This window comes from Mauremys reevesii, linkage group 3 (genome assembly GCF_016161935.1).
Source record: "Mauremys reevesii isolate NIE-2019 linkage group 3, ASM1616193v1, whole genome shotgun sequence".
Lineage (NCBI taxonomy): Eukaryota > Metazoa > Chordata > Testudines > Geoemydidae > Mauremys > Mauremys reevesii.
In genome coordinates, this window is record NC_052625.1 from 41430652 (window position 1) to 41453145 (window position 22494).

General features: G+C 41.6%; 2 protein-coding genes across 4 annotated transcripts in view; one reads left to right on the forward strand and one right to left on the reverse strand.

Annotated features, from left to right (window-relative positions):
* Positions 1-7205, forward strand: part of RHOQ (ras homolog family member Q) — a 30807-nt gene extending 23602 nt beyond the window's left edge. The window contains exons 3-5 of the mRNA XM_039529169.1: positions 2652-2816; positions 6176-6271; positions 6941-7205. Coding sequence (XP_039385103.1) covers positions 2652-2816; positions 6176-6271; positions 6941-7096 — 417 coding nt within the window. The 3' untranslated portion in view covers positions 7097-7205. The remainder of the gene's footprint in view (positions 1-2651; positions 2817-6175; positions 6272-6940) is intronic.
* Positions 7206-7289: 84 nt separating this feature from the next.
* Positions 7290-22494, reverse strand: part of PIGF (phosphatidylinositol glycan anchor biosynthesis class F) — a 46395-nt gene continuing 31190 nt past the window's right edge. For all 3 annotated transcript variants that reach the window (XM_039529165.1, XM_039529168.1, XM_039529167.1), the window contains exon 6: positions 7290-7620. In XM_039529165.1, the coding sequence (XP_039385099.1) occupies positions 7507-7620 (114 nt within the window). In that variant the 3' untranslated portion in view covers positions 7290-7506. The remainder of the gene's footprint in view (positions 7621-22494) is intronic.

Below are 22494 nucleotides of genomic sequence, written 5' to 3' on the forward strand. Positions count from 1 at the left end.
TTTCTTGCTGACAGGAGAGGGTGACTGATTTGTAATTTAAAAAAAATATATATTTTTTTACAGGTTTTCAGTAGTCCTGAATCTGAGAATGACTGACTAACCTGCTTAGCTGATTTTCTTATGTACTAGCTTGAAGATCCTACACTCCAGGGACCAGTCTAATTTGTAGTTGTGAAGTTTCTTTTTAGGATTTTGATCTCCACCCAGTAAATGTGGTTGCTTCCCTGAATAGGCTCTGACTGCATACAGTAGTAGAGGTAGAGAGGTAAAATGTATGCTTATAAGAAGATGGGAGATTGTAAAAAGGGACATGAACTTCAGTTACATTTCTCCCTCAAAATTTTGTACCTACTAAAGTTACAAGTAAATTACTAGAACGGAAAGAAGTGTATTAGGAAGAATATTCTCTATATTTTAATTTTGTTTAATCTCTACATTTGGCAACATTTTGGGCACAGTCAGCTTACGTGCATGGAAATAGTGGGAGTTAGTTTCTCTTCTGCCCTTATAAACAAACATCAAAGGGGGAGAGAAATATCCCTTTTACACCTTTCATGTATAAGGAGGGGAGGGTGGAAAGTGTATCAGGGCATTCTGTTTAAAGTGGGCTCTATCAGAAACTGAAGGAGGTTTTACATAATTCATGGTAACGGTGCCTTTTTATTCTCTGTTCCTAGTAATTTCAAACATTTGGGGCATAGACTGTGGCCTGAGATCTGCATCTATTTTTGTACACATGTGCATGTTTTCTACTGCACATTCATTTACTGCAGTTGTGTACACAGTGGGAGGGATTGGCATGCTCACAGAAAGTCCCTGACTTGAAAATGCACATGCGTATATAAGCATTTAATGCACACAATCCACCAAAAAACCAAAACAAACAACCTTGACTTAATTGTTTCAAGTGATCAGAAAGCAGGGCAACTCAATTAATTATTATAATTTATTATTATTTTATTGCAGTAGTGGTACAGCAGGGATGGGTGACTGGTATCCCGAGGCTGCACTGGCCCACCAGCCAGGGGCATAGGAGAGGTTCGGGGTGTGGGCTCCGGCCCGGCGCCGCTTACCTTGAGCAGCTCTCATTGCCTTGAGCAGCTTCTGTTCCCAGCCAATGGGAGCTTTGGTGGAGGTACCTGCAGGGGAGGGCAGTGCAGTGCACAGAGCCCTCTGCCACCCCTCCCCAGGGGCTGCAGGGACATGGTGCCGGCTGCTTCCAGGAGCGGCGCAGAGCCAGGGCACGCAGGGAGCCTGCCTTAGTCCCGCGGCGCCACAGGGGTGGCAATCCCGCAGGCCATAATTTGCCCGCCCCTGCCTTAGCTGTTCATTTCCAGACTTCTGAGGGAGACAGGGTTGGTAGAACTATTCTGTGGAAATTCACACATTCTCTGGCACCCCACTGACATGCTTTCATTTGTAGCTATTTGCTAATGAAGTTTTTCATTTACAAGTAAATATGTACAATCTGGCAGTTACGGTTGCCAGGGAAAAACTATAGCTGAATTTCCCAAAGTGTAGGTAGTGTTGAATTACATCGGGCTGTTTTTATTTAATGAATAAACAGGTCTAATATTTGTGGAATGTAATTCAGATGGGAATTTGTATCAAGAAGCTTGCAGCAGACTGTGGTTAGCCCTGCCTTGGTGCACATTGTAGGAGAGAGGGGACCAAAATCCTTCCCTGTGCAATGTGGGCATAATGCCAGTCCTCAGTGCAAAGACTCTGAGGCTAGTGATATACATTAAACTCTTTCAAATAGGAATGACACCAGCATAGCTTGCTCTCTTCAATGCCATCCAGCAGAACAAGCCTAATGTGTCTGTGCACCTTCCCAATATGGCCAACTGGCTCCGATGCTGTGGCTCTAAAAAACTAACACCTGAGTGATTTGTCCATCCACACTGAGAATTCCTCCAAAGGAGCATCAGTGTCTTTTGGGCGGTCTTTTCCTTTAGAAAATGTCAGTACTCTTTAATGCCGAATCTTCCCTGGTGTTTGGTGGGTGCACTGGGCTAAAGGAGAGTGTGGATAAAGGAGCTCTGATCCCACTCTGTCCCCCAGGACAGGATCATAAGTAATAGGACACAATTTCTTGCTGCCACTTTAAAATGCTAGGAGAGGGCTCAGGTACCATTCACACGTGAGATCCAAGAGAGAGTGGTTTCTTGGTTAGGTGGATAGTCAGAAGCAGCACTATGGATTTCTCTGATTTGCCTCACCCATTTTGCTTTGTACAGGCAGACTGGTTGTGGAATCAGCACGTGTCTGCTTATTTCCCCTCAGCATGCCAGGGCAAAAGCTAGCTCTTAGGTTGCAGATATGCAAAGAATGTTTAAAATGAGGCTTTAAAGAAGTTTTTAGCTTTCCATAAATACCATATTGCATAGATAACAGTGTAACTACTGGTAGCGACATTACCAGGGTTTTCCCGTGCATTCATGTATATGTTTACGTCCTGTGTGTGGATTTTAATCTAACAGCCACAGTAATTGACTGGGAGTACCGCTAAAACAGCCAAGTAAACTGAGTCTGTTTAAATGAGTGTTCAATTTGAGATATTTGAGCACAGTCCCTGAATGTAACTGTTACAATGAACAAAATATGAGCTTCAGTTCAGGATTGCCGATAACAACATTTTTCTTCCTCAGGAAGACTACGATCGTCTGAGACCTTTATCTTATCCTATGACAGATGTCTTCCTTATCTGCTTCTCAGTGGTAAATCCAGCCTCATTTCAAAATGTGAAGGAGGAGTGGGTACCAGAGCTAAAGGAATATGCACCTAATGTACCCTTTTTATTAGTAGGAACCCAGGTATGTCTGGTTTTATTTTGCTTGTTTTATTTAAATAATCCAGGTCATCTAACGTGTGTGCTTTCTTTGGGCCCAAGGCCCCTGCAGCAGGATCCAAATAACTCCCTTTCTCTGACTTCAACTGGAAGAGTTAGACCTAGCTATAGGTCTACCTATAACTTAGGTAGACCTAGCTACGTCACTCAGGGCTGTGAAATATTTCACGCCCCGAGCACTGTAGTTAGACATAAGTACATGAGAATGGTCTGACCCAGTTTGGCCAATGGTCCTCCTCGCCCAGTATCCTGTCTTTTGACAGTGGCTGGTATCAGATGCTCCAGAAGGAATGAACAGCACAGGGCAGTTATTGAGTGATTCATCCCGTTGTTCAGTTCCAGCTTTTGGCAGTCAGAAGTTTGCGGATACCCAGAGCATCGGATTGCATCCCTGACGGTCTTGGCTAATAGCCACTGATGGACCTATCCCTCCATGAACGTATCTATCATATATACTCGTTCATAAGCCAGACTTTTTTAGTAAAAAAGGGAAGCACCAGAGATGGGGGTCGGCTTATAGAGAGGGAGAGGTGGGACACAGCCCCTCCCCACAACGGAGGGAGCAAGGAGAGGCAGCAGAGCCAGAAGGGAAGAGGCAGGACCACGCTGGTCTCCCCCCAGCCTTCAAAGCAGTTGCAGCTCCGGAGCTGGCAGGCTGCAGCTGTGCTGCTCGGCCCCGCCTCCCAGATCAGGCTGTGGCTGCGCCGCCCGGCCCGCTGGAGCACGCTGCAGCCATGCTGCCCGGCCCGGTGTATGGTGTGGCCGCGCTGCCCGGTCTGACCTGCCAGAGCAGGCTGCGGCCGCGCTGCCCAGCCTGCTGGAGCAGCTCCAGCCAAGTCAGAGACATCCTCCCCTGGCCCTCCCCAGATAAGGTGGGAAGGGATGGGATGGGGGAGAGTGTGTGGGGGGTCCCAGGCTAGGGGTGGAGTCATGTGGGGGGTGGGCACAGGGGTTAGTCCTCTGACTCCCAGCTTCTCCCCCTGCAAAAAAAATTTCCCCACCAGTTGCTGTCCCAGCCTGTCAGGGTCAGAGGCTGGAGTGCCGGAACACTTTATTTACTTAGCTTTACCTACGTGCCTGCAGACGCTCGAGGTAAACAAACCGTCTCGGCCCACCAGTGGCTTATCCTGAGGGCCTGGGAGCCAAAGTTTGCTGACCCCTGAATTATAGGGTCGGCTTATGAATGGGTTATAAAAATTTTCCATTTTTACTTATCCATCGGGGGGGGAGGGGTGTCGGCTTATAAACAAATCGGCTTATGATCGAGTGTATACGGTAATTCTTTTTTGAACCCAGTTATACTTTTGGCCTTCACAACATCCCCGGTAATGAGTTCCACAGGTTGACTGTGCTTTGTGTGAAGCGGTAGTTCAGTTAGTAGTTTTGTTAGTTTAAACCTGCTGCCTGTTAATTTTATAGGGTGACCCCTGTTTTTGTATTATGTGAAGGAATAAATAACACTTTTCTATTCACTTTTTTTCTCCACACCATTCATGATTTTATAGACCTCTATCATATCCCCCCCTTAGTTGTCACTTTTCCAAGCTGAACAGTCTTAGTATTTAACTTCTCTGCATATGGAAGACATTCCATACCCTGAATCAGTTGTGTTGTCCTTCTGTCCTTTTTCTAATTCTAGTACTGTATATCTTTTTTGAGATGGGGTGACCAGAACTGCACCCAGTATTCAAGGTGTGGTTGTAGATTTATATAGTGGCATTATGCTATTTTCTTTCAGACCTTCCCTCTTATTAGGCAACCTAACCCCCAATGTAGATGCCTAGGTACTGCCTTTCAGAGAGGTGGATTAATTACGTCAATGGAAAAACCCCTTCTGTTGATGTAGGAAGCATCTATACTATGCTGCTGTAGCGGCTGTAGTGTAGACATGCTCTTGCTCACATCTGATAGTAGGAAAACAGGGTCACTTGTGTTCTAAGTACTCCTGTATGAATAACCGATTCTTCAGGTTGTTGGCAATACTGAAAAAATTAAAACTACACTTTGGGTAGACCTAAAATGAATTTTTCTCTAAATTTTTGGTGAACTGAGGAGGCCAAGAAAATTACTGTTTCAAGGTCATACAAAATGTTTAGTTTGACATTTTAAAATCTTTTAAAAAATAAATCAAGTAAATTTCAAAACAAATTTGTTTAGACTGTATACACCTCATTTAGAAAATGTCAAAACAAAAGGTTTCAAATTTATGGGAATATTTTTAGGTTTTGTTTTTTTCTTTTTCCCCCAAACTAAATCAATATGGTGAATTCCCCATGAATTTGCAAAATGTTTCCATCAACCTGGATCTGCATTTTTCAGTGAAAAGTTTTGGCCAAAAAATGTGTCACAGCTCCAGAGCTATCTTCATTCTATTAAAACAAAATGCATCATGTTACGCAAGCAGTTGAGGCTGTTGAGCAGGGGTCTGGGTTGACTAGCATTACTCTTCCAGGAAACTCACTGAAATCAATAGGATTACTAGTCCCAGAATGCACTGCAGGATTGGGCCCCACATTAGTAGCATAAGCCTGTGCCACAACTAACAGTCCTACCAGTACCCATTGAAACTAATGGAGAGACTTCTCTTGATTTCAGCGAACACTGGATTTATAGGGAACCAAGGTGTAGGCAGTCTGGCTTAGCAGTCATGGCTGGGCTGGTGTCCACCTGTCAAGGATGGCCATGAGGCAGTAGTTAGAGAGCAAGGATCGGAGTAGTCACTAGACCTGGTATCAACAGGCAAGAGTCAGACTCAGGCTGGGGTTAGAGGCCAGAGATCAGAAAACAAGGTGAGGTCTGGAGTCACAGCATGCCAGAAGTCTGCATGGTTGCCTAGACAACTTTCTGGGGCACCCTCGAGGGTTAAATAGTGAGCAAGAGCCAATCAGAAGGCCACAGGGACCCTGTGGGCAGTAATTCCTGAGGTGCCTAATCTCCATAGTGCTCCTTGGATGTGGCACTGCATGGCCTCTCAGTAGCAATGTGGGACTGTCAGATGACCTAGGGTCCACAGTCCCAGGTTCTAGTCCCATGGATTGTGGTCTAAGCAGAAGCAGCTCAAATTTCCCCAGTGTGTATTGGATTAATCCTGCCCTCCTGTGTTCATTGGTGATTCTGGAGTGTCACACTGAAGTTAAGGAAAAAGAGCTGAGAATAAATAACCCACCTACCCTTCCTTTGGATACTCGGGTATTGGGGAGCTGATCTACATCTTCATGTGGTTTTTGGATCAGGCCCTAGAACTGAGGACATGATATGGCTCAATGATTTCTATTTGACATGTGTGTAATCATCATGCAATATTATTACCATCTTTCCTATTAGATTGATCTTCGTGATGATCCAAAAACTTTAGCAAGACTGAATGATCTGAAGGAGAAGCCTGTATCTATGGAGCAGGGACAGAAGTTAGCAAAAGAGGTAAATCAGACACTTGGGGAGAAAATAAACCTGCTCCTACCCAACTTATTCTTGATTGCATTTTTTTCTCCTTATGTGCTATTTTCATACTTACTTCACCAGTCTAGATAACCAGCTTTTTATAAAACCACTGCTAAGAAGCAGACTCACTTAGATGTTTCCCTTGTAATAACAGTGTAAATCTTTTCAGTACAGAAGTCCATGATTGAGTCAGATAATTAATTAAAATGGGGGCTGTACCTGTAGGCTGTTAATCATTACAAAACACAAACTTTTTTTTTTAAAATGTCAGGAAGATGCTAGGCATTTTTATTTATAGCCCATTTTCAGAAACGAATCTACAAGTTGGCAACAATTTTTTTTCTTCCTGTTCTTTAGCTGAAGCGTTTAGGACTGTATAGTCAACCCAAAACAAGCTGCTTGTAACATGCTTTCTTCAGAAGCAGAACCTAAAGAAATGAATTCCAAAACTATCATCAAAAGACAAAGAAAAGGAATAATTTGCTTTACAGGACACGGAACATATTGGGATGATTTTTCTCGGTCAAACAAGACTTTGGGGTGTTTCTATAAAAACAAAAAAAGCCTCAAGAGCTAACGAATAGATCTGAATATATACCTATGTAGCTATTAAATTCATCCTTTTTTTTTTTTTTTTTTTTTTGACAGATAGGAGCCTGCTGCTATGTGGAGTGTTCAGCTTTAACACAGAAAGGACTGAAGACTGTTTTTGATGAAGCTATAATAGCCATTTTAACTCCAAAGAAACACACAGTGAAAAAAAGAATAGGATCAAGATGCATAAACTGCTGTTTGATCACGTGAGATACATTTGACAATGGCCAGGCCTGCTGTGAATTTCTATCAAACGTAAATGATACAGTTCATAAGTACACAGAACTTGTGTTAGATCATAGAAGTTTGTAAGCTAAACTTAGGAATCTAACCTCTGAAATCAGTGAAATTCAGAGGAACAAAACCAAGCAAATCAACAAAGCTCTGGTAAGAAGCAGCCACCATCTTTTACAAATACTTTATTTGGACTGGAAGATACAATCTCTCAGGGGTTAAAAAGCGAAGAGCTGGCAACAATAGCATATAAATAATGCCCTAAGTGGAGATGCTTGGCCCAGAACCACATTGAAAATATTTCAATAGTCTCTTGCTGTGATCACAAAAATTTCTGCCCAGTCTGTGTGGGATCTGCACAAAGAAATACCTTCTCTCTGCCCCCGTTATCTGCTTTTGTATGTAAGCTGCTTCCGATTCCAGTATATCCACAGAGGTGCAATAATGAGGCCAGCCACGTAGCCAAAGGTAGCTCCGAGGGAACAGGAAATGGGCCAGATCTGAGGGCAGAAAACACAGTAAAAACAGAGAAACAAGGAAAATATTGTTTGAGCACAAGTTCAGTGTAGTCGAAATACTGAAAGGCGGTACAACCTTTTTCTCTTTAAAGCTTGACGTGCTTTCCTAAAGAATGCGAAAAGTATAACAATCATACATGCATTTATCATGAACACTAAGTGTTGTACAGTTAACTACTATACATTAAAATGTAACCAGCCTTCTGCCTCCTGCAGGCTTAGTGTGATACTCACAAAAGCATCTGAGAAACTTAAGTACTTGTGTTACCTGAAGTTTGGGCCAGATTTATTGAAAAAGTATTCTTCAATTTTTCTGCACTCCTTTTGAGACTTAAAAAAAACAAACAAAAAAACAAAACCCCTGCATATTTTACAACATACACTTGTACCTTTTGCCTTCTTTCTCCCCATGGACCTTCTAAGCTGTTGGATAAGCGTGCAGAAAAGAATGAAGACTACCGAATGAGCCTACATACCAAGATGGGGACAGGGTTTGGTTGACTACACATACCAGCATGGACTTGAAAAACAGGCAGGGCAATTTCATAGTTCCTTCCTACTGCTAGTCAAAGGGGAACTATGGATGCTGACTGCACATTTTACACACAGCTCAGCAATCAAAAAGCAGGCCCAGTTAAATGCAGGCCCCGCTGGGATTTACTGCTTAGAAATTCATTTCATTTCCTACTACAAGGACAGAATTGGCTCAATATGGTCAACTCATTCTCACACTGCCTCAGGTAATGGGGCAAGCACTAGAGTGGATTTTTTTTTTCCACATTTGAACCTGGGGGGGAGAGGGAGAAATCAAAAAAGTATTTAAATTAAAGCCCTAATCTAGCCTAGGATGTGGTGATTAGAGCGTAATTACCACCCAATAACATCCCGTCAAATGAAGAGCCTCACTATGTTGGTGACAAAAGATAAATTTTAATTCCTATTGCTTTTATAATGATTCCTCCATCTTTTGCCAGGACAACCCTTACTATGTCTGCAGAACAATTTTCTCCATTTTGAGGCAAGTATACAATGTACTGTTCTTCTCCTGTCTTCAAGGTGGAGGAGAAAACTGGGCATCAGAAACTATCACTTCCTAGCTTTTCGCTTCAGGTCTCGGCTTGTGCTTCATGAGCAGCAAGAGTGTGCTTGCTCTTTATAGTACTCATCTTCCTTCTGAAGTCAGCTTTTTCCTAGTTTTGATTTTGTCCATTACATCCTCTGGTTTGGGGAAGCATATTTCCCTCCTATCCTCTGATCCTGGGAAGTTTAACTTGAATAAGAACTTTGGTCCTCTGCTGTTTCACCTTCCTTATTGTGTGCAGTTTTGTAAGCATTATTTGGAGGTCTTTAGGAGTGTAGCAAAGATGGCTATCTATAAATGAGGTGCCTTAGGTACTCTTTATTGACCTTGATTCACTTTCCATTTATGGCCCCTGTTTCTATTTGGTAATTTTGTTCAACAGTATCATAACTGCTGCCTCTTTTAAACCAAAGATTTGCTCATTTTCATTCATTAAGAACGGCATTGCATCTTTTTTGTATAAAGTCTTGATGTCTTCACACAATAAGGTATTACATACATTTAAAAATAGTGTAGTGTGTTTTGTGGCCTTGGGTAAGATCATGCTTCAATTGGATCTTTGCATTTCCATTATCAAGTTGAAATCAACTTCAATAAGTTTCAGAATTGTACAGGTTTACAAAACAAAAATCTCTGCAATGATATAACAAACGTGTTACCTTCTGTATGAAAGTGCCTCTTGCAGTACCACTAGTGGTAAGAAGAAACCATTTGTATTTCAGCCAAGTCAAATACCTCACAATGGCTTGATTAACTTGGCAGTTTTCTGTGTGTCCAGTTCACTAACTCTAAGTGATCAGTGACCCTTTATTAAATCTTACCTACATTAGGTGAATTCAAGTATGTAGGTCCTCCTCTGCTTTTCACAAGTACATGTTGTTCCTGGTGGCTTTTGGAATCTTTCATATTTCCCATTGTTAATCAATATCCCTCACCATCTACAGCAACTCTTTTTTTTGCCCTATCCATGCTCTTACTGGGTCATTCAACTGCTACTATGACGTAAGGAATTTTTGGGGATCGTTATAGCTTCTCCTGGTCCAACTGTAAATTACATCAAACCTGGTGTAAAGCTCAACATTAAAAACCCTCCTGCATTCTCAATCACTGTCCAGCACTTCATAACTTTATTTTTTTAAATACTGCCGTCACTTTCTTCATAACTTCAAAGGCATTCTTCCTTGCTTCCTTTTGAATCTGTGCTAGTATACTGCAGAAGTTCATAGACCATACCATTGAAATTCAATACAGAGATCTCTGACAGATCTCTGCAATCCTCCCTTGGCTTTTAGCAGCGCGTGCTCACACTCCCACTCTCTCTCTTTCTCTTCCCAGCAGCTAAGTGGAAGGAGGCAAAAAGAGACAAGGAATGCCACACTTCCAGTGGCACAGAAGGGAAGGATGTTGGGCCAGATGCTCAACCTGACTGCAGTCCCTTTGCACTGCTCTGATGGCACAAAGGAGCTGTAAAGCCAGTTTTACTTGGCCTCCCATGGATTCCCCAAATGAAGGGGGAAAATCCGCAGCATGTACAGATTGAGCCTAGCTATGTTGTGCTCATCTTCCTCATAGCCTTCAGCGTAAGGAGTGAAACGGGGGGTTGAGAATATAGTCAGAGCCCTTCTGCACCATTCTGACCCTTGTCAGCTGAAATGGCCCTTGAAGCTGACTTGCAGCCAGGTGGAATTTACAGGAGCCCAAAGGCTCTTCTAGGTTGAATTAGTCCTGGGGCCCGCCAGCAGCTGAGAAACTACAGAGATGACAAAGTGGCCTCTGCCCCCATGGACTACTGTGGAACTGGAGCCACAAAACAATCACAGTGCAACTTCCTCCAACTGTGATGTGTCATCAGGGGAGGCTCTAGACCCCAGCGCGCCAAGCAGGCGCTTGGCGGCGCGGGGGGGCGGGCGATTTGGCTGAGCGCTCCGCGCCGCCATGCCTGTGTCCCACCGGCCCGAGCGAGCGACCTGCGCAGGCATGGCAGGCATGGCGGCCGGCGGCCCCGCCGCTCCCCGGCTCGCCTCCGCCCCGCTGCCGCAGCGGTCTGGCCCGTCCCGGGTCGGGGGACCTGCCGCCTGCGCAGGCATGCGGCAGGACTCAACGCGCACCGGAGGAGGAAGAGGGGACGGAGGCGCGGCGCCGCCGCGGCGCGCAGCGCAGCCTACTTAGGGCAGCCAGCCTACTACCGCCCTGTGTGTCATGGCGTAAGTGACGCACAAAAACACTCATGACACAATACACACAGCAACTGTAACTTCATTGATTCCATAAGGGCTCTCCTGATCTTCAGGGCTGAGTATCGCTGCTCTCAATTGTTTCCTGGACCCTCATTCCCATAGGTTCTAATCATTTTCTGCTTTGCCTTTTTGAATCCAATTAATTTTCTTGGTCAGGCTGGATTCTCCCTGGTTTCTGCATTTGCCCTTTGTATTTGAGTTGGCTTCTCTTCACTTCCCCATACCATCTATCAACTATCTCATTGGGGGCATGACAAAATAGAATCTAAGCAGTAAATACATCGGTGTAGTTAAATAAAATATTTTGTTCTACTTTTAAAATGTATGCAAGTATTAAGCTCATGCAGATTGCAGTCCCCTCTCAAAGCCCATTCTAGGCCTCAGAGAATTGTAGAGGACTGTACACAGTTTAGTTTATACAGGAGTTAGGGGCTACAGAGACACACCCTCACTGGTTCCCACATGAAGGGTGGGTCAGGAACACATAAATAGGAAGGTAGGCTGTATCTTCACTTCGGGTCAAAGAGAGGGGAAAGTTTCTGGTTGAGAGACAGGGAAAGCTATGACTTCCTTCAGACAACTATCACAAATTGTCCTGCTTCTGAGATGCCAGAATAAACATCAACCAGCATCCCCACAAAACCCATGAAAGCAGCCGGTTTCCATACAGTATACATGTGGAAAATGGCCAGTTCTAAGGTGTGTGTAATTATGAATCTGAATTGAAAAAACTGCTTGGAAAAAAAATCTAACATCCACTCACCAAAAGCACAAAAGCACCATTTTAAGGGAGGAAGCATGGTCCAAATAGTTAGAGCACAAGACAGGCATTCTGGATTCTATTCCTAGCCTGGCCACTGACTTGTTCTGTGACTTTGGGCAAGTAATTTCTCTCTGCCTCTATTTTACCACCTGTAAAAAACAGATAGTACTTGACTCAAGAAACCCCCATGAGAAGGCATTATAGAAATGCAAGGTTACTATCTGATAGACTCATTGTTAAGATGAAAACCTACTACTAAGTGTATTGTAGACTGGATTGGATGGAATGGTCGCATTGCAGTGCACTGCTTGTGGTTTTGGCCCTGTGGGACTGTTAGCAGCCCATATATGGCTGCTCTGACTTATACTGGGTATCTGGCCCTGCACTCAGAAGCCTCAGGATTTGGGGAGAGCAAAGGCGAACACTGCTCCCCTCATGCACCTGACTTACACTGCATGCTCATTGTCTGCAGCTGGGGATTTGGCCTAAGATCACACAAGGGGTAAAAATGTTATGTTGGTTAGTAACTTCTTTTATTTGTATTAGGTCTTCTTCAAAAACATGCAAGCATTCAGATTCTGAGCCAGGGTCCAGTCCCATAGGGTGCTGGGCACCTGTCAACTCCCACTGCCTTCAGTGAGAGAGGAATGCGCCCAGAATTGCACAGGGAGGGTTTAGCAGGTTATAGGATTACATCGAAGTAAGTAGCACTGCAAAACCATATACCTGGACAATAAAATTGGAACTCGTCATGACTGCATGATTATTTTGCCCTTTAACATGTAACTCCCATCACAAGGAATGGGAGTTGCATATAGGCAATGCTAGCAGCAACACTTATAGTTAAAGTTGCTCAATGTAGTGTATATAAAGTGGGAAGCTACCTACTAGGAAAACAGGGATTTATTTTTAAAGATGCAAATAGCAGATACAGTGATCTACTGTAAGTGGTACTTACAATTTTTAATAAATTAAGCCTATTCTTTAGACATTGTATAAGGGCACTTCTTTGATTCCTGAACTATAACTTTAATTTTTGTGCATACTATTTTACAAGATCCAGTCTAGAGCTGTCAATTAGGAAGCTATGTAAGTAATATGATTACATAGATTTCAGTTAGAAATTGACTGAATAAATGTGCACAGTGATTTTTTCCCCCCTTGCACCTAAGATGCCTTACAGGCTTATATGTTGAACTTGTAATGTTATTTCAATATATGCTTTAACTTTTTTGGGGGGGGGGGTTGCGGGGAGGAGGGTTTGCATGCATTTCTTCACTACACCGTGTGTCTGGTCACATGCTGTATGTACAGCACACAATGAGTGGTGAAGAGAGAACTTTTTATTTGGCAGTTATGGCTATTAAACAGTTGTTTTTAATTCACAGAAGTTTAATGGTCTCTGCAAGTTCTCCATTTCCCATTATTAAAGACTGATGTTAATTAAGAAAATATAACCATTAAAAAACAAATCCACCCCTATTAAAGGAAAATAAGGTCCACACCTCCTACTGCATCTCAAAGTACATTTGGGTCCTGCATTTCACTTTTTCTATCCAACACCCTTTTAAAACAGTCTTTACACTAGGTAATAAACACAATAAAGAAACCCTTGGAGCTCAGCAGTATTGAGCTAAGAATTAGAGCAGTGGTACTCAGACTTCAGTGGTTCAGGAGCCAAATTAGTGAACGTTATCCAAAAGAGCCACAGTAGTGTGAATTCATTTTTATACACATATATATTTATTCTCACAGAAAAATGACTGACCAAGCATTATTATTTTATCAACTACAATTGGCAAACCTATTAAAAGTATCCTGATTGGTTAATAATTAAATCACATTAATATCATGCGCAGCAAAGAGCTGAAAGAGACTCATTAAAGAGCCATTTGCGGCTCGCGAGTCTCAGTCTGAGTATCACTGAATTAGAGTATGTCTAGAGTTTGTGGTCCAGTTTTAATGCTACTTAATTGATTGCCTCAATCTGAGTTAACAAACACAGCTTTATTTGAGATGCTCCACAGATGTTTGTTCCAGGGGGCATCTAGGCTAGTATTTACAGTCAAGTTAGTTAAATCAAGCTTGATGGCAATCAATTCACTTGAATAAAAACAGCATCACAAACTCTAAATGGACCCAAAAGTTATACTGTATAAACAGGAACCATGAGGGTCTCTTCACTCCTTTCTGGTGTTTCTATGACAGAAGTAACCATAGTAAGGGCCAGTCTACACTACGGGGTTAAGTTGACCTAAGTTGCGCAGCTCCAGCTACGTTATTCACATAGATGGAGTCGACGTAGCTTAGGTCGACTTACTGCAGTGTCTATACTGCACTGAGTCAATGGGAGACACTCTCCCGTCGACTTACCTTACTCTTTTCGTTCCAGTGGATGTACCCTAAGTGAAATATCTGTTTCAAGATCATCTATTAGCTGCTAACAGTGATGAAGTCAACTTAGATAAAGACTACACTAGGTAAAACCAGGTATGTACGTTAAACTATCAGGTCTGTTCCTGAGTTAACAGTTTGGTGTTGAAAAATATAATAAAACCAAGACTGTCACATTCAAAATCCAATCTCTGTCAGGATATGTCTATGCTTAGGCCTAGTCTACATGATAAAGTTATGTTGACTCAGCTGTTTTGCTCAGGGGTGTGAAAAATCCAAACCCCTGAGCGACATAGTTAAGCCAACCTAGCTATTGCCTCTCAGGGAAGGCGGATTACGTACACTGACGGAAGAAACCCTCCCATCGGCATAGGTAATGTCTATGCTGTAGTGTTTCAAGTGTAGACAAGCCATATAAACACTACAGCTGCACCACTGTAGCGCGTCAGTATAGACACTCCACTACAGTGATGGGAAGGGTTCTCCTGTCACTATAGTTAACCCACCTCCCCAAAAAGCAATAGCTATGTTGACGGAACTGAGCTAGCGCTGCCTACAATGGGGGTTAAGTTGACATAGCTATGTCTCTCAGAAAGAGACAGCTGTGCCGGTCTAAGTTTTTTGGGGTGTGTGTGTGAGTATGTGTGTGTGTGTGTGTGTGTCTGTAAAATCCAGCTCTCAGTGAAGTGTGGGTTGCTGGGACTATTAGTTGTATGGCATTTAGAACATGGTGTTGGGCTGTAGCCACACCACCGTGTGCTGCAAATGTTGGGTCTCTCAAGCTCTTCAGCATGGAGGTGGCTCAGTAAGCTGTCCAAGCAACACCTAGGTGCAGCAAGAAGTCACGCTGGTGCTTGAAGTGGAACTCTTCCCTTTGAATCAGTACTGAATCTATGGTCTAGGGTGTTAAAGGGCACTGTGCTCCTCTAGACACCATCTTTCAAGTGAAACATAAAACAGAGGGCCTACCATCTATGGTGTCCTTCTAATAATGAATAACTTGAAATGCAGCAAATTCTGAAAGAAAGTTAAAAGTGGCATTGGGTATGAAATCTTTCTCCTGCCAATTTTTGTTGGTTTATAATCCCATTTTCTTATTTTAATGTTTTCTCTCCCTCACTCCTGTTGCTGTGCAAGACCACAAACTGACTATACCTAAAGTGCTGTCAAAGACAAAGTAAATAAACTGAAAAAATACTGAAGTAATTTTGTCTCTAGGTTTAAGTATTTCTTGTAACAGGTACAAAAAAATCCGGACACCAGTGAGATTTTTAAACTGACTGTATTCTTTTAAAGATCTCACAGCACTTCTTGTTAGGCTACAGATGTTAACTCAATGTCTGGGCAAATTCCAACTACAATAATTATTTTGCCTATTTAAATTCTACCTGTTCCAACAGGCTACACTATCCATCACCATATTTGACTCTTGTGTAGAGCTGCTTTGTGCTACCAGCTATCACATTCCACCTTAGTGGTGATATTTCCATAGTGGGTAAAAAAGTTTCCCCTACCTATTGCAGGAGGGTTTTGTGAAGCTCACAGTAATTAACTAGTGTTTGTAATATGCCTTGAAATCCTGGGATGGAAAGAACTGTGTGTATCCTGAAACTGTCAACAAATTGTAGAAAATGAAGTTATTTCCTATTGACTAGAACTATCACTACATTACCGTCTTGTATCATGGGGTTAGAAGCAACTAGATTTTGCATACACAATTCTTTGAATCTTTTCAAAACTTAGGCTAGCTTTACTTAAAGGAATACAATTCTCAGAAAAACACTGCACCATATAAATCTTAAGTTTAAAAAAATCTTGTGACCTATGTCAAACACTTATTCTACTATTCTGGTAATCTTGTATGCTGAAAGATTTATCTTGGGAAACATATTGCAGATATCTTTGGATTTTACAGAAATGAAATTTACAAAATAAAGGTCTGATATGCAATCCTTACGTCTATGGAAATTTTGCCTCAGTTAGGACCGCAAGATTGGGCCCTACACCCATCAAACATTGTAAGCCTATAACCTTGCTATTTTCACACTTACAAGAAGATTCCAATATTTTCAAATAAATGTAAGGCACCAAATCACACAATAATTTGGTTAAATTTCATATTTCTGATTAACAGAGGGTCTAATAGAAAGACACAATCATTAGGATCCCAATTATGATTTTCCACCATATATTTTGTCTCTAGTGGGAGTGCTTTACATGAATTATTTTTTATTTCCATTTTGAAAAATTGTTCAGACAGTGAAAGAATGTTGACGTTTTATTTTTAATACTATATTTTGTTCCTGTTAGTGAAGCTGATGATTAATTGCTTAGAATATAATGTTGTATGCTTTTAAAAATGCATTTTCATGTATTTTTTCATATATAGACAGGCCCACTAGTCTGCATAGCCTCTTGTATGCAATACTTTTTCAAAATTTAAATCTGAAAAATAAAATGGAGATTTTGGAGACACTTGTATTTTTTTTTTAATTTAAAAATCTTGGTATTGCTGTCTCGATGACATAAGTGGTGCATGGAAAGGAGGTAATTTGTTTGTCTAAGATCAGTGATGGGTCCAGGTTTCTGGACTTTTTTTGAGAATACAAATATTTCCTATTTGAATCCAGAGTGTGTAAAAGTTTGTAGTATTTAAAAAAAGTTAATTCTGGTGAAATACTAAAAAAAAAAATCCAATCTTGATTTAATTGTTCAGTCGTGGACTTCCTTTGTGACTTGAGGCAAATCACTTAGCTTTTCTATGCTTCAGTTCCCCACCTGTAAAATGGGGATACTTACTTCACAGGGGTGTTGTAAGGATAAATACACTAAAAAATTATGAAGGACTTTTGAGATCTACTGATGAAAAGCCCTATAAGAAAAATGCATTATTCTTTATTTATTAAATCTTAACCACTGAACAGATAAGACATAAAAATAGTGGCACTACAAACTTCCTCCACATAGCCACTGGCAACATATCTGAAGGAAACCTCTCTGGCCAATCATTCCTCAGCCTTTCAACTGAGATTGCTGATGAGGGTGCCAGTGTTGATGTGGACAGGTGTCCACAAAGAATTAGACTAAAAACTCGCTTAACACAGTCACTTTAAAAATTACTTTTAAAGAAAGGATCTCAGGAAGATGGAAGTGGTGTTTTAGTGGCAGCAAGAGCATCCTTGTGTTGACTGCAGAAGCATACCCATTCACATGACAGAGAGGAAACTAAGAGTACTCTACTCAAATGAGTACACTAGAATCTTCTATTTAAACAATGCAAATGAAGAGAGAAGGAAAAAAGATGGCAGTAACTGCCCATTCCTACTGACAACTTGACTTGGGGACACTTCTGTAGGAAAATGCCTGATGGGAACTTCAGAGGTAGATCTGGAGATGACTTATTCTGGCTCTCAAGTCCAGAGGAACTTGAGCTAATGGAAATACACATCTATCAATTATACAAAGCTTATTTTGATATGTACATCTGCTTATGTTTACCAGCTCTAACTTCACTAGATACCATTTAATACTTATCCTAAATCAGAGCAGTACATTTACTAACTTGAACATTTAGAGTCTGTAGCTGATTTGAGGTTACCTCATATCTCAGGACTGTCACAGAGCCAAAGATTAGCACTTAAATTCAGCTTGCGATGCCTCTCCTCAACCATGACTAAACATGTTTTACTATTAATGTAGAGTTTGGCCCTGCCTACAACATCCATTAAAGAAAGACTGGTCCGAATCCTAATCTATGACCACAATTCTGTAAGCCATTTTATAACACAGACAAGCCTTAGCTACACTAGCTAATGGAAATCTGCTAGCACATTTTTGCAACAACCAAGTTTAAATGCAGTTCACTGGAAAGGTACTAACAGTGTTTTAAATCTTGCTGTGGACAAGCCAAATAAGTAATATTTCTGATTAAATTTAGTTCATTCTCAGGGTTAAAGTCAGCAGAATTTAATTAATTTTTGTAGAAGGGTCACAGTATAACAATTTTCACAGGAGTGTTTCACTACCAATAATTTCAAAGTAAATAAAGGTCACAGGTTTATATGCATGTTTGGATCTTTGGTTTTCTTTGTTATATAACTAACCCTAACAATGGCAATTTAATAAAGCTGAAGTACACAGTCTAGATGTGTGCATTAGTTGAGGAAGAGGTTTTAAGCATCACCCTATCATTGAAAACAGATTGTGATATTTAGTATGATGCATCTTTATAAGGAAAATGATTTATTTAGCTGATTTAATTTTATTACCACTTATTTCATAGCTCATGTCACATTATAAATAGCCATCTCTACAGAAAATACTCTTTGCTGAAGACTGCAATTTTTAAAGTATTTGTATGGGGAAAGAAGTTGTTTTGCCCACATTTGTGGGTTTCATAGCTTAACTTTCTTTTGTACGTAAATCAGGGAAGTTAACAGATTGATACTAAGGAATAGGCTGTGGCCTTCTGCTGTTGGCACACAATTCTGATCAATTTTCAAAGCATTGGTTTCCATCACCCCTATAAATTCAACCTTTGTGCATCTGATTACTATATACAGTTGCATCAGAAACTACTACAACATAGTTTAGAAGAGACCTATGTATTTTATGCTAAAGCCTCTAAGAAGTGTAAAGCCCAGGCAAATCCTTACTCATAACAAGAATTTAAATATAGCTAATCTCCTACACTGAGGCAAAGGAGCTCCAATAGCACAGAGGTAATGTGAAATTGTCTTAGTAATTAAAGGAAGTTTAGCAAAGAAAAAAATGCAACAGTCTGATAAATTACAAGAAGTTGCCCTAATTCCAGCCACATTAGTTAGACCTCATCCACTATCCAAAACAACCAACTCTCTCACTTTACCTAAAAAGATTGAGAAGGGAAAAAAAAGATGACTTTTGTTGCCCTTCAAGGCCGTATTGCAAATAATGGCTCTGGTGAAGAATTCAGGAAGTTACAATGAATGCTCCTCAAATCTGGAAGACACTTTGCTTCCAACCCCCTTCTGCTTAAACTATGTGGCTTTTCACGTGAGTAATGGAGTTGGTATCAAACTGTGAGAGAGGTGATCCCCAACATCTTAAATTATACCTGGAAACTAACTGGATGTTTGTGTTCTGAATGGAGCACAGGTGTAATATTCAGAAAGTACTGAAACAGAATCAGATGGAACCGAAAGATACATAGGTCATTTTCATTAATAGACCATCGAACATTGTGTGAAAAATACAAGACACCCCTTAATTGGCCTATTATATAGATTCTAGGTGAGGGTGGATCAGCATCCTGGAAATGAGGAGAGTCACCATGTTTGCTTTAACATTCAAACCCAGGTTTGCTGTATAGCAGTGCATGTGCTATCATTTGAATGCTAATCATACTTTAACTATAAATCACACCATTTCTGTGTAAATCTCTCTCATAGTTAAAAGAAGATGTCCAAGTCTGCTTTGTATAGAAACCCAGTCCAACAACAAAATGGAAGGTTTGGTAATAAGAGAGCCCAAAGTAAACTACACAGGTAATGACTATCTGAGCAGCTCATTAATGCTGTAAACATGTGGCAACATACACGTGAAAAGATTGAGAGAACATAAGATAATTCTGGAAGTAGTGCTGCTTATGGTGTAGTCAGAGGCACACTTCATTTATCTGCACAATTTAGTGAATAACAGCAGAAATGTTGTAGGCTTACTTTGAGTGGTGACATTACTTTTGGCTTGGGTCAACAAGTACAAGTAAAAGATTTCCACCTGCTGCATCATAAGCTAGACTCTGCCACACTGAGCCTCAGCCTATTCTGAGGAGCAGTTCCGACAGAAATTTCCGGTTGTCTTCTCATTCCATTCTGGAAGGATCATCATTTTACACAGATCCAATCACCAGTATTACAGGAATACTCAAGCTTTCAACAGCTGGAGAGCTACTTCATCACTGCAGTTATGAAGACACAACAGACTGTCCTGGCAGTGTGCTGTGATGTTGCATCAGGATTGTGTCAATATGTGACAACACTGCATCAAGGTGATTTAACACTGACGTTCCAATACAACAGCACAATCCTATGTCAATGCCTCTTTTCTTCCCACCCCGTCCCCTCAGGTGAAGACAGAGAGTGAAGGGTCCATCCTCTTTCATAGCTACAGGGAAAGGAGATCTCATTACTTTCTCTCGCTTCCCATGTGACCAGTGGCAGCACTGGGAATACTCTTGTAAAGAATGCTCTTACTGTTGGTGCCCAGGACCCAGGAATGTCTATCAGACCTAAAGATTCCATGAGGGCCTTGAAGAACCATATACAGCTCAAGTAGCTGAGCAGTAGATCTCAGTGTTCTGTTGCAGAGGTTCTTAAATTAGGGGGCACAGAATGTGTTCGGGGGGGGGGAGGGGAGAGATTAAAAACCTTAAAGGGGGGGAACCCGAAAAATGTACTGTGCACATTTTACCCATACCACTGATGAACTAACAAAGCTGATTCCTCCAGCCATACCAGGTCCTCAGATGGCACTGTGTATTTGACTCTAGATGGTGCTGTGCATATTTATGGATTTCTGCTAAGCTTGCATAGCATTATACAAAGTCATTACTGTCTGTACATTAATCCATTTGCTACAATGCGGTGTGCATATTTAATTGTAAGAATCAACCACAAACACAGTTTTGCTTTGCTCTTATTGCAATGGATTGCTGGCTCTGTTTGAATCAATGCCTTACGGATTCTAATATTTAGTGAGTTGCATGTTGATTTGTTTTTATCGGTATATGTACTTGTGTGGCGGGGGGGCATAAACTACTATAGACACAAAGAAGGGGGGCGCAATTACATAAGTTTGAGAACCACTGCTCTATTGGGTGGGAGGAAGGAAAAGACCAATGTTAATGCTCTTTCTTGAATAAGCTCTCTGGGAATGCTAACGGAGTCCAACTCCAATACATCACCTCCATGGGACATCTTAGCTTGCCCGGGCTGAGGGCAATGTTTCCATTACAAACACTGCAAAAGTTTGGCCAGGACACCTTTTTCATCTCTTACAATTTGGTGACCAGGTATTTTTGAAGTCCCTGTTCATATAATCTCTCAATTGATATTTGTCAAGTTCTACAAGTCAAGCCCAGGTTAATAAAAACCAGCCTATAAAGAGTGGTTTCTACCCCACTGACCGTATCATTTTTGTGTTTGACTACATTTATTAAGATAAATGCAAATATACAAGCTGTTTTGCATTAAAAAGGCTTCTTTCACGTTCCCCTATAAAGTGGACCATAAAGAACATTAGCATTTAAAAATGTTGTCCCCCACAAGCAGTCTCCTATCTATGGCCTACAGGATTGATAAGCTGCCTGCTGTATGGTTACTCCATAAGGTCCCCAGAAAGAGATGATTAAAAAGGATACTCAAGTACTTTAAGCCCACAAAATTTTGGTGAGATTTTCACTCCTGCTGAAGCTGCCATATGCTGGGTGAAGGGGCCAGAGTGACAAAAGAGCTCTGAAAACCCTAGATACGGGCATGTGAGAATTCCCCTGGCACAAGAACAGAGGAAGATAGCCTCAGGTTGTCTTTTGTGGACTCCCTCCAAGCTCCACTATAAGGCACATACCAGAGGTGAGGGCGGGAGGGGGAGGTGAGCATCGGGGACAGGGAGGTGTGCAGCCACAGTGCATAGCGCTGCAGAGGTTCTGGACAGTACTGCTGCCCAAAGACATCCAGTGACAAGCTACTGTAACTTAGAAAATTGCAGATATTCAGTGTCATAGTCTTAGGATAATTGCACCTGTATCCCCCCACTTCCTGTGGTCCATTCCAGGAGTGCCTAGTCAGGTCTCAGATCTCCAGTCATCACTTGTCTCTGGGCAGGGACCCTTGTCCCATCCCTTGAGAAAGGGGCGAGGAGGAGGGGAGGGCAAGACTGCAGGGCTCCCTGCCTTACACTGTGATATCCCTTGCAAGCCAGTCTGCTTAAAGGCCAGCACCTGTGCTTGGCTCTCTCTCTCTCTGAGGGCTATGAACAGTGCATTACTAGCAGCTACAAGTTACCATAAAGTTCTTTCCAAGCAAGCACATTTATTCTCAAGGTAAAAGCACTGGAGAGAAAACATATAAAAAAATAGATTTAAACAAAAACTAAACCAGAATCACTTGTCATACTTATGGGGCCCTAGTAGGCCAAAGAAGGGGCTCCCTTGGACAGAAAGACCTGTCTGTTAGCTGTACCAGAAAGGAGGCCCTGAGTCAGTTTAAATGCAGCCTTTTTATATCTAAAGCCCCTTCTTTATCTGTTAGTCTCTGGAAAACCCAGTTTGAACAAATATATGCAAGCCTCCCAAGGGATGGTACCTCTAGAGGTATTTACAACCTGAGTGATTCACTTTAATC